The 13,434-nt window shown below is 37.6% G+C and overlaps 1 protein-coding gene across 2 annotated transcripts in view; it reads left to right on the plus strand.

Moving 5' to 3' along the window:
• MARCHF1 (membrane associated ring-CH-type finger 1) overlaps positions 1-13,434 on the plus strand; it is a 234,781-nt gene that overhangs the window by 130,315 nt on the left and 91,032 nt on the right. For both annotated transcript variants that reach the window (XM_054030754.1, XM_054030751.1), the window contains exon 3: positions 11,569-11,619. In XM_054030754.1, coding sequence (XP_053886729.1) covers positions 11,569-11,619 — 51 coding nt within the window. The remainder of the gene's footprint in view (positions 1-11,568; positions 11,620-13,434) is intronic.

Genomic DNA, 13,434 nt, shown 5'->3' on the forward strand with positions numbered 1-13,434 from the left:
CAGAAAGATATTGGGTCACATTCTGATCATCTTTGTTGATTGGCACCCTTCTTTACAAAGGTATCCATTGACTTCAGTAGAACTGTTTGTGAAGAAAGGTACTATTCAATGGAAGAGTATCAGGATCTGGCCCACTATTTGAGTTGGTGTAATGATAAATAGCATCAAAAAGTGCTCTATTAATTTGGCACTAGTTTTCCCTTCACTAGTGGGAGTGTAGATTTACTTTTTGAGTAAATGCTGAGAAGAAATCATTTCCCTGAAATGGCTATTTGCCAAATACAACACTGGTAGGTGTGGAATGAGATCTGTCTATCAGCTGCAGATATTGCCATAAAATTGTCTTCCTTGCACTGTGACAAATGCTGTGGCTCCATCGGCCTCAAGAGAGGAATGGTCAGGGACTGGAGAGTCTCTTCATGTGTCGCACAACCATAAACAAGCCCATATTTACGGCATTTGTTGGAAATGTTTCATAACTATGTACCAAGCATATTGATACTATGCAGTAGCGTTCAGCTTGTGTAACGGGGAAGATCTTGCAGGGAGTCCAAAGAATCCTGCTCTGGAATTTTTTGAAAAATATCTGCCATTTGATGCAGCTTGGTTCATACCAAACGGAAAAATATTTACTCTTCAATCTCTTGATGCGTACCAAGTGATAACACTAGATAAGATGAGAGGAAAGCAAGGAAACCACTCCATTTGCTCTTTTGGTTTTATTAAACTTTTAACACATTGGCTTCCTGAGATTCCTCCTTCAGCTCATCCCTGAATCTACGAACTTTATTTAGATTCACAGGAATGCACTACTCACACACTGCAAGACTGCACCAGAAAAGTGTTGTAGGTGTATTCTTTTCACACACAAATGGAGCTGGCAGGGTAAAGTGGAGGGTCTAAATTGTACCATGTAAGGGCCTGTGAGCTAAAGTAAAGCAATCCTGATGTTTCATTTTTTGTGTTGTTGAGGCAGACCGGTTCCGTGCTGTAATTTTTCTGTATTAGAGCTTTCATTTTGGATGGCTAATATTTCTTGTATGTAAATGGGACCTTAAAAAGTTATTTTAGGCAGTCAATATCATTATTTATTATTTTTGGTGCTGACTATTTGCTGAGTGCTGTACAGAAGAAAAAAAAAAAGGCAAATAGCCTTATACAGAATGACAGTATTTTATAATTGTAGCCCAATGCACTTTAATATTACTGTTGGAAGCTGTGGTATTTTGAGATACTATTTTAAAATATTGTACTTTTTATTGTAAGACACTTCAGATAAAATGACTAACCCAATCTTAACCCGCAAATTGAACCAACCTATGAGGTTTGAAAAAAGCTTAGTTTTAAGCTTTATTTTCACTGTTTTTACTGTCACTTTTTATTGGGGTTGAAAGTGAAAATACCAACAATCTTTTGTGAAAGGTTATCCTTAGACAAATCCTGTTGTTGCTGTAAATCTCCCATGAAGGCCTGGTCTTTTGAGATTTCCAACATCCGTTCTAGATCAGTTTCAAATAAGTTCAGGCTTCATAAAAACATCAAAAAGTTAGATGTTTATGTCCAAACTGAACTTCTAAAATTGTAGGTAATAATTAGTGGTGAATGAACCTCTAAAATTTTGAAGTCAGAAAATTGAGTGTTTGTGTCATTTCTGAAAAAAGTAAAAGAGAACTTTTTCTGCTTCTGCTGTTAAGATTCATTGAGGTGTAAATGATTTTGAAATGATGCATGGTGATTTAGGGTCATGGTGCATGTGAACAATAGATAATTATAGGACTTGTATTGCTTAGTAAGCAAAATACTGAATAGTCACAGAAAACACTTCCTTTAAAAACTAACAGACTAAACGTACAACATTTTTCATGGTCATGATTCTTTATACTCTTTACCTTCTTGATCTCTCACCATTCTGGTGCACTCCTGGGCCAAAGTTGCCCACTTCAGAGCCTTTTAGAAATCTCTGTTCGCTCTGACATCCTTCAATATGGCTCCTACAGCTGCTGGACCAACCCCCCCTCCCCGCAGCGGATGGAAAAATTCCCTAGTTTTCTGGTACATTTTGGACATGTGAAACAGTCTATGGTGCTCCTGCTGGCAGGTCATCTTCTCAGTTTCTTCTTTAGCACAGATGCATTTGACCCTCACTTCTTTTCCTATACCAATAACTAGAAAGGAGCTAAGGTCCTGACAGGTATAGGCCAACTAGTTCACCCTCAGATGAGGCCTTGAAATGGCTTGTGGACCTAGAACTGCATCTCTAGAATGTTACTGTGCAGGTGCCATGCATGGGCGTGCGGGATAGCCTTGTTCAGACTGCAGATCCAGTGCTGTCTGTAACTACACTTTTTTTATCTTTATCTCTAAGCAGAACTTTCATTACAAGTCATTTAAAAAGTATATTTAACATCATTCTAGGGCATGTGTATCAATTTCCTCCATCTTAACAAGTACAAGTGCTGAGAATTTGTTCTCACTCTACCAGTACTTCACACAGCTTTGAAAATGCACTCTACTTTACTATTTTTATCTACTGAGGTGAAGACCTCAAACATCTAGAGAGTTCTTTCTTGCTATCATGCCTTCTCTTTACAAGACAATGAGCCTAAGTGGAGTCCTCAACTTTTTCCCCACAATTTAAAATTTTCCTCATTTATCCTCATTACCTCGTGTATCATGGTGTGGAATGCAACTTTCCGACTGGGAAGTTATATCTATCTGTGGTGGTAACAAAATCCTGGACACTGCCACTATCAAGAGAAGATGGATGAGCCCATTCAATGTTTTCATGAATATTGCTGCATGAATTTCCTAGCAGAAATACTGAACTATTTTCCCAACTTGATCAGCCCAGAGAGCAATCATTTTAGAGTATTTTCAATGAAGTTCTCTGCAGCTCAGCCTGTTGCCACTAGAATGATCTCACTAAGGATTCCTTAAGCTAATATTTGCTTTAATAACTCAGGTTTGTACATATTAGAAATTAAAACAGTTATTTGAGTTACTGTATTTTAAAGTCTCCATTTTTATTTTTAATTGGAGCAAATGTTGCCAAATATTCACAAAGTATATGCTATCTTACCTGGTGGTCAAAGATCTGTCCATTCTTTTGGACTCAATATTCAGAAGATATGCTTAGCCTTATTTTATTAATTGTACTTTGGTAGGTTATTTCAAATGTAAGAATAATTCAAAAGAGCTTAAAGAATACTCATTAATTCCTGTTCCTTGTGTTAAGACCTTTGTGTTTCTCAGGTCTAAGTAATTTCCACTATGAATAAATTTCAGTATGTTCAAATTTATGCAACTGAAATGTTAGAAAATAACATTAACTCTCCAAAGCCTTGGGACTTGCTATACTTTTCTCTACTGCAAAATCTTATCCTTCCCTTTGTGAGATGGTATCAACCTTCCTTTCTGTCCTCTTTTTTGGAGACGGATAATAATAAGTTAAAACAAAAAACAGTCACACTAAAAAGCATTTTTCAGTCGTGTGTGTGGTTTCCCCATAATATAACAACTACATTTAACATAAAATAATTTAAACAATGCTTAATGAGAAATGGTGTCCTTGAGAGACACCAAAACCATATATTCAGAGTGTTGTCAGAGGCTACCGGTGTGGTGCTCTGCTTTCTCCTATGTTGATATCACTCAGCTGCGTGCGTGTGTCCCCTCTGTGTGCTGTCCCAGCTCTGCGCAGATAGCTGACCCAGCAGACCCGAAGAGAACCCGCAGTGACCACAGAGTCTAGTAAGATGCAAAGTCATGTTGACCAGGTTTATTGCGACCTCAGACACAGTTGCAGTTCCCTGTAGATTACTTAGTCTACCGGGCATACTACGAGAGATTGTCTCTTGGCAATGGACCCGGCTCAGTCACTGGCGGGACTTTCCACTGCCTCCTCGGCCGGACAAAGACAACACTCAGGGATGCATTCTTATACACAGATACAAATAAGTTACACATCACTCCTGACGTACTGAGGTGCAACCCCTCTACGTAGCAAGGTACAACCCCTCTACGTAGCAGCCTCTCACCTTGTACATGTTGGTTCGATCAAAACAACTCTATCCATCATTTTACCCTTTTGCCTCATTTTTGCAGAAAAAAGCACAAAGTGAGTTTTTGGATTCTTTGCATCGCTTCCTGAACCTCACTAGATTTGTTCTTTTGTATATCTTCCAGTGGCACCTGGACATAATGAAATTCCTCATGTTCATCTCATCACATGGTATTTCTTCATGGACATGTTGTCTCCAGAATTACTTACAGGCCTTGATAAGTAACAAGTGGCACCTGTATACGTGAATATCATACTATTACTTAGCTTTTATGAGTTGGTCTTTACATATTCAGAGTGATTTCACCAAGACTAATTAATTGTCGCAATGCCCCTGTGAAATAGCAATAATAGGTAAGTATGTGTTTGCATCACCTTTAAAAATGGGAATGATACTAATTAATAAGTTAAATGACTGAGACTATGATGCAAATAAATAGCATGGCTGGGATTAAACTCAGAAATTCATGGCCTCACAGTCAGCCCACTAGACCATGATGTAAGATGCTAAAGATTGAGAACAGTGACATCTCAATGTACAGAAGAGAGGAGATATTGCAGTCCTGTATGGTCCTTTGGATTGTGCTGTATAGTATTGCATGACTAGAGCTGGTTGAAAATTTTCCAGTATAGTATCGTTCCGTCGGAAAATGCCATTTCCTTATTGAAACATGGGAATGTATCAATTTAGACTTTTTTCATTTAGAAAAAATGGGGCATGAGGGTAGGGGAAAGAAGTATTTTGATAAGGCTGAAACAATCCCCCTCAACATTTTTGCAATGGCACATTTAGATTTTTTTTGTTTCAAAACAACTTTTGCTTTTGAACGTTTTTATTTTACACAATAAAAACGTAAAAAGTCTAAATTAAAACAAAACATTTTAATTTTACCTAGATGAAATATTCTGATTGACCCAAACCAATTTTCTCCAAAATTTTGTTTTTCAGAAAATTTCTAAATTCTTTCCTCTAATTCAGAATTAAAACAAATGTCAAAACAATTGAATTTGCCACAAAATGGAAATTTCAGGTCCCTCACAGCTCTAGTGTTGACTCTTATTTCATTCAATTAAATAATCATATCTTTGAAGATTGTGGCGACTCAGCTACAAAATTCTTAGTTTATTAGTACTGCTATGCTGGGAATTAGGTGAAGTTGGTAACCATAATAGCTGCCCTTCATTAAGGATAAATGTAAGAAGCAGTTAGACTGCTTTTGATGTAAAATAGTTGAAACAATAGGAGCCAAGGCCCAAAACACAGGCCACCTGCAAGGCCAGTCAAGTGCTGAGCTCTGTGGGCAGAGGACTGAATGCAAATGCAGAGGGCTGAGTATTGTTTTTGGTGGAGCTGTGTGTGTAAGAGAACAGATGTAGCTAGCAACACCACAAAAGTGGACAGAGAAGGCAGCAGAAAGCCAAGGACAGCCAGAGAAGCACTTGTAGAGTGACCTTGAGAGAAAGCTAAGAGAGAGAGGCTTCCTGGCTATAGTGCTGGCTAGAAAAAAGAGGCTTGGGAATGTTGAGCAAGGAAACAGTCTTCTGTTTGGTTCCTGCTGTGTTCAAAGAAACAGGACTTTATTTACATTGTTTGTAAATAAACAGGAATGAATCAAAGCAACTCTACCATCAATTTCTCTTCCTATGGGAAACAAGCCGCAAGACCCTCAATGTTTGCTGACTGGTTGGTAGAATGGTGGTGTTGTCCTAAGAGAAAAGAGGTAGGTATGTGAGGAAAGATTAAGAGATCTATATTAGCTATGCTGAACTTGAGCTGATGGCTAGACATCTATGAGAAGATGTCAGAGAGACAGGCTGAGATTTCAATTTGGACAGAAGGAGACCGGTCTAGAGTAGAGAGGCAGATCTGTGATTCATGTGCATAGAAATGGTAGTTGAACTTATATTTGTGGATGAGATTACCCAGTGATAATATGTAAAGAAAGAAGAGAGAGACCAAGGACAGAGCCCTAGGGAGCGCTAACAGAAAGCTGGAAGGGGCATAAGGAGGATCCTCTGAAGGAGGAAGAAGCAATTAGAGAATCCAGAGAGGACTGAAGCCATGGGATGACAAGAATTTCAAGAGGAGGAGCATGGTCAGTGGTGTCAAAAGTGGTTGACAGCTCAAGGAGGATGAGGATGGTGTACTGGTTCTCAGCTATAACTATAAAGAAGTCATTAAAGACTTTGGTGAGAGTGATTTCACTGGAGTGCAAAGTGGAAGAAGCTGGATTGGAGAGGGTCTAGAATGGAATTGGAGGAGTGGAACTCCAAGAAGAAACATAGGGCCATAGTTTCCTTAAAACCTGTTGACTGGCTTACTGTATAAAATATCACTGTAAAGGCTTACTATTAAATTACCACTACAAGGAATTCAATATAATTTACCATTGGTGTTATGGAATAATAAAATATCTTAAATGCTGCTCTATGAAACTTTTTACTGTAGGTCTCTCCAGACATAGTGTTGTGGTTTTGTAATTGATATAATATGCTTTAAAAGCATTTTGTTTTGAATTTTTTAAAATGCGAGCGAACAAGTTTACACCTTTTAAAGCACTTTAATTCATGCTATGAAGTCTTATAAAATTGTCAAGTATTAATGCTGGTTTTTATTGCAAGAGACCTATTAGGAAGAACGTGATAATACACTTTCCTGATATATGAAAATAAGAATAAAAATAGATGTTTGAACATATGGTTGTTTCTTTTACAATAGCTTTTAAATGTAAAATGATATCAAGTGTACAGAAAAACACAGCCTGTTTTTCAGCAAAAGTGACTCTTCCATGAAAGGGAATAAGTTCTTCAACAAGAAAACGTATTTCAAGAAACTAAACCATTGATTTTGAAATTCAGCTTCAAAATTACATATGGTGTTACACCAGGAGTCATTTAAGGGCAAATTTCTATAGTCATAACTTCATTGCAGCTCTGTTATTATGCTCTCCCTATTAGCACACACCACCTAATTTAATGTGGTCTTGAGTTAAGAGCTCTGCCTTTAATCTACATAATCTCAACCATCTTAACTTTTATTCTATTTAATTTTATTTTGGTGTGCTTCTGGATAACTGGATGTTTCTTTGAAATAACTGATTTGCTCAAAGTCTCTCTTCTCTTCTTTTTCTTCATGCATGCAGCAGTAAGGTAGACCTGGAGTTTTCAAGGATGGATGATTTAGTGGTTGAGTTGATGGTTTTCAAGGAGTGGATGACAGTAGATCTCAGACATAGGAATCCTTGTCTCTTTAGGGGAAATGAAGGAGTGGTACTCACTTTTGTAAGATTTGCAATAGGGAGCCTTGCTGTGATGCACCTTAGAAGCGACTCACATGAAAGAAGTACAAAGTTCTAGTCAAGAGCCAGATCTTTAAACAGAGTCTGTAATTTGCGCCTCCATTTTTTATATGTCATTGTTGGTGCATAAGCTTTTGCACAATCCCAGAATGCTAGTTGTGCTCTCAGACCTGGTAGTTCAAAATATAAATACTAGTTTGATTGTGGATTTGCTGTGTGAGTCCATAAATGTGAATTTTAGGGCTTACAGAACTTGTGAATGTAACCCATTATTTCATTGCATCTTGCATCCCCGTCTCGTGGCTGGTCCACATGAAAGAAACAGAGCCTACTATTGCTACCAGATAATATAATATTCACCAAATGATAGGTCCTGATGAACCAGTGGATTGCAGGAAGATTCTAGATGGGTCGCCATATTTCAGGATTTATTTAAATGGGTGCTGGGAGGTGACAGCAATTCTCAATATAACAGACTGGTGTTCCTTAAACAGCACAGTGATTTGCTTCCTGGTTCTAAATTTACATATTTCCATTTTAATTGGGTTTTTAAGAATACGTAAGCATACCAAAGTGTTCAAGGTCAGCTGTTATTCAATCGTCAGAGTAGAACTCAACACTTTTTGCATGTAGGGTGTCAGTTTCCAACTTTCACTTCAGAGTAATTGCATAACGTTGGCATCAGAAATTAAATTATGAGCATTAATAATATGGCTGGTTATCTGCGGCTATCTCCTAAGAAACTTTTCAAAGCTGTTTAAAAATTAAAGTAACTCTCATATAATAACATTAACAACTGTCTCATATCAGCATAACACTTGTGACGTTGTAGAATACGCCTGATATTTACGTTAGAAACAGCAACGTAGTTATAGACAAGCATCAATGTATACATGCTTCAAGTAAAGAATCCAGTAGAACAAACAGTGAACAAAGAGTGAAAGTGCCAAAATCTGTGATCAAGAAGTATGATGAGAATTCTTGAAAATTTGATTTTGGATTGTAGGTCCCAGAGAAAATCAAAAACCACAGTGCCTGGCTTGTTCTGAGGTATTAACAAATGAATCCATGTAGCCATCGAAATTGCAGCAGCATCTGAACACCAGATATCCTTATTTAATTGATAAACTGGTAAATTGCATTTTACGAATAAACAGCAAGAAAAAAATGCAACAACAAATTTGCTTATGTAAAGGTGCAACAGTGTCAGAAGCACCATTGCGGGCATCCTATCTCAGATCATCGAGGATAATGAAAAATAAAACACCTCGCATGATTGGAGAACAACTTCTGCTTCCAGCAGCTATTGACCTGTGAAGTCATGATTGGTACTGAAGCTGCCTGAAAACTGGAAACTATCCCACTGCCTGACAACACTGTACACAGAAGAATTTAAGATATAGCTTCTGATATCAAAACACAGGTCTTTGAGAAATTAAGGCTAGGGATACATGCACACTACAATTGGATGAGTCAACTAACATGGCTCAAAAAGCCAAGAAGTAGCATTTGTATGGTTTGTATGAGAGGGGGACTTTAATGGGGAAAAAATGCTTTTATTCAGAAAAATTCCAAGTCATGCAATAGGGGAGGAAATTTTTTAACTACTAAATGAATTTATAATCACCAACAATATAAATAGGAAAAACTGTGTGGGCATTTGTACAGACGGAGCTGCCACTATGAAACACTAAAGAAATTGTACTGAATGCTAACGCAATGTACTGTATATTGTACTGCATTATCCACCGCGAAGCACTGGCAACAAAACAAATGGGTGCAGAATAGCATGAAGTTCTTAATAGTGCCATTACAATAGTAAACTTTGTCAAAGCAAACACTTGAATTCATGTTTACTTGCTATTTGTGTTCTATGATGGGCACAACTGATGATACTGACCTGCTTCATTCACAAATGTGTTGGTTGTCTCACGGAAAAGTTTTGGAATGTGTTATAAAACTTAGAAACAAACTGCTGTAGTTTCTGTCAGGAGTTAACTCTGGTTTGGCAGATTGCTTCAGAAATGGTGCTTGGATGGCCAGATCTTGCGGATATCTTTAATGCAGTGTATGCCCTTAATTTATGTTTGCTGGGTAGTAATATCAATATTCTATTTTTGCAAGACAAATTGAAAGTTTTCCAGAGGAAACTTCACGTTTGTTAAATTCTAATTGAGAATGAAGTAACTGACGTTTCCACTTCTTTCAGAAAACCTCAATAGTACTGACAACATGTTTGACAGCATCAAATAAAACACACTTATTAGTACTTCACCAAAAATATTCATGTTACTTCCCCAAATTGGAATCTGACTGGATTGGGGGCCCAATTTACAGTAAACTCAGAAAATCTGCATTCTCTGGAGAGCAAAGAAAAGAATGAGTTCATTTAATTCTCATGCGTTAGTTTTCTGAAGATGAGATTTCCTTCCCAGTCACTGGAAACTTTGTTTGGGGATTAAATGTGAGTACCCTGCATTGTCAGAAAAAGCTTTTACCATTTTGCACCACCTACCTGTGTGAAAAACAGCTTTTCCATGCTGACAGCAATTAAGACCAAACAATGCAACAAGTTTCTTTTTGAAAATTATTTCAGACTTTTAAAATAGGGTAGAAAATATAACCTGAAAAATATAATGTGAAAAAAATACATATTTTATGGAGGTCATAATCTGTTTTTCTTATCAACCCAGATGGTGGATTCAAATGCTGGTGTGATTCTGGTAGCTTATTACTTCCCAGAAGAGCTGAATTTTGAACCAGGCACTATTTATGTAGGTTTTCATAGTGTTTACTCTGGGAAATTTTTTTTAAATATACAGTCTCAAACATCAGTTTTATATCCATGCCAAATGTATTATGGACTCTCTGGGCCTACATTCAAGGTACCCCACTTAAACCTCTAAATGGCATGCAGGAAATTATGGGCCTGAACAGAGACCTTCCTCCCCAACAGTGGGGAATTGCCAGTGCAGAGGGGATTGAATCCGGGACCTTAAGGGCTAAAAACACAAAACTAAATCACTTGAGCTAAAGGAGCATCTGTTATCTCAGCAGTTCCCAAACTTTTTATTAAGGTGACGCCAGGGCCGGCTCCAGGGTTTTGGCCGCCCCAAGCAGCCAAAAAAAAAAAGCCGCGATCGCGATCTGTAGCAACAATTCGGCGAGAGGTCTTTTGCTCCGAGCGGGAGTGAGGGACAGTCCGCCAAATTGCCGCCGAATACCTGGACATGCCGCCCCTCTCCGGAGCGGCCGCCCCAAGCACCTGCTTGCCAGGCTGGTGCCTGGAGACAGCCCTGGGTGAGGCACCAACTATATTTGGACCCACGAACTGTAACTGCAACAGCAATATTGATTTTGTATTAACTTCACAAAAACATTACTGTCTCCAACATACAACAGTGGAATAGTAGGTGCAGTGAATGGATGAGCTCTATGCTTCAAAATAAAATTCTTAGAAAAGGGAGATCCAGATTTGAGAAGGCATCTTTTATCAGACTAAGTTAAGCTGATACAAGAGTGGCAGAAGTATTATTACTGAATAGTTAATTGAACCAATGGAGCCCTTTTTCTGTGAATTGTCTGCAAACACAATTTGATTTATTAGTAATCATTCAACAAACACTTTATGCTAGTATATTTAAGCATATATAATATTTGTGAGCTATTTACTGTGACTGTCTCTGACAAGTCACAATTTGTTGTTCACAGTGTGTGATTGGTCACTTAAGCTACATTTTGTTGCCATTTGTTCTCCATAAGTGGATGATTGAAATTTCATGAACAGAGATCAGTGGGAATATTGAATGCCTATATTTGTGTACAACGTATCTTTATTTACATGCAGATAGGGGTGTTCACATCAAGCACTTCCCAACATTAATGCATATTCAAACCTCTTCGCTCAAGCGTTCATGGAAAACAAACAAAAAGAGGCCACATTGAACAGCAATTCAGAATTCAAATTAATGTCTCCACTGTATTTTTTTATAGCATGCTCAGTTTTTCTTAGCGTGCACAGTATGAGCAATTTTGTCAGCCAGTTGCTGAGCTGCTGGAGAGTATACGACGTGTGGACTAACACACAAGTGTATGCACAGAACTCGGTATGTTCACAGTCAAGATTAAAGAGTTCAGTTTCTTCTCAGTCTGAGCTCGTAGGGTCTAGGTTACACCTAATTCAGTAATTCGTCCAATTTTGTTTTCCAGCATGACAAATCCCCAGGGCGCTCTACAAGTCGATCAAGTAACATTTCAAAGGTAAGTGGAATATGTTAACTTATTTACTTTTATATAGAATTCCAAGTCATAGCAATTTATTAAGTGTAATGCAGTACTTTATTCCACTACCCAGATACCATATTTTGACATTTTCTTTGTATTCACCAGTTTGTAATTTTAGGCTGCTGCGCTTTCATTTCAATGTAAAACATGTTAAAATACATAACAATCTTTTTTCCCCACTCAGCATAATACCTTTGGGAAATATGCTGTCATCTTTGGTCTAAGGCAGAATTATTTCTTAGTTCTAGAATGATGGCACCATAGTTTGCAATATGTTGCAGTTATGATTGTATCAGCATTTGCTATCGGAGTCCCATCTACAGGGATTTACAACTAGTACATTTACACCAAAAATGGGCCAGCGGTAGAATCTCAGATCCCTTTCAGTTTCTTCAGGGCAATAAGAGAGTATCTGTTTCAGACTTGGATCCATGGATTTAACCAACTCTTATGGTTTTGGTTCAAATGTGGCTGAAATGTCAAGTCCAAAATGGCAGAAAACAGAGTTAAAAACTGAAATCTCACAAGAGCAGTTCCAAAGGTTTTGGCACTATAGAAGCCAAATCCAAATACTAGCCATAATCTAATTTCAAACTCCATCCTATACCTGATCCAGATCTGAACACTGTCTTCAGTCCTTCTCTAACAAAAATGTATGGTGCGCTGGACCCCGCAATAAAAGGTTTTATCCCCATAGCAACATTTGATTTGAAAATGCTCACTCTAGTAATTTTTAAGTTACATGTCAGCAGTTCAAAGTTTAAAAAGGTGTTCTGCTCTTGTATAACAAAACTATGGCTTTGATAAAACCACTGTAGTGTATAGTATGATCTAGTCTCTTGTTTCTTTCAGGATTTTTTGTAATGACTCTATGATGTCAAATTCCTCTTTTAGTGAGTTTAATGATAGATTTATAGGAAATTCAAAATTGAGCCTCAAACTCTAAGTCTTAACTTAGTCTGTCATGCCTTTATCTCATACCATTGGCTAAAAGAAAAGGACCGGTGTTGAATTGTAGAAAGGGTTCTGAGAGGCTTAATTAATGCTTGTAAAATGCTTTGAGATCCTCAGATGAAAGGGGCTATAGAAATGCAAAGTATTAATAATAATTAAGAAGAAGAATGAGCTCAGGTACCTCTGATGATAGGAGACTGAACTAAATAACAGATACCCTTAGTTCTGGCAGTGAAATTACAATTATGTATGTTTGGTCCTATCTCTGAATTCCTCACGTTTTAATTTTTGACAAATTCTTAAAATTATCAAGTATCCGAAGAAGTGGGTATTTACCCACGAAAGCTCATGCTCCAATACGTCTGTTAGTCTATAAGGTGCCACAGGACTTTTTGCTGCTCTTAATATTATGTAAATGTAGTGTTATGTGTGTGAATATTAATAGTGTCATTATAGATGGGCCCAAACTGATACCCCAGATGCAAAGACTCTTGAACTTTTGGGAAAGTTTTGATTCAAACTTCACTCTACTATATGCTGAACTAAACTCAAAACCCTAATACTCCCAGACTTCGGGAGGACCCAGTGCCTCCTTAATTTTGAACCTGGTTACTTATAATAACTAAATCTATAACGATTTACAATACATAGTTGTCTGTTTTTCTAACAATGTCAAAGTACATGAATTACTTGTAAATTATGACAAAGCCACAGCATCAGCGGTTCATAAATAATCAGTAAGGGACTGTAGAAATATATTCAGTGTGTGTTAAGGCAGAACATATCCGCTACTAACATTTCTCTTAAAGTGACCTCTGTGGAGACCAGTTTTTCTGG

This window comes from Malaclemys terrapin, chromosome 5 (assembly GCF_027887155.1).
Source record: "Malaclemys terrapin pileata isolate rMalTer1 chromosome 5, rMalTer1.hap1, whole genome shotgun sequence".
NCBI lineage: Eukaryota > Metazoa > Chordata > Testudines > Emydidae > Malaclemys > Malaclemys terrapin.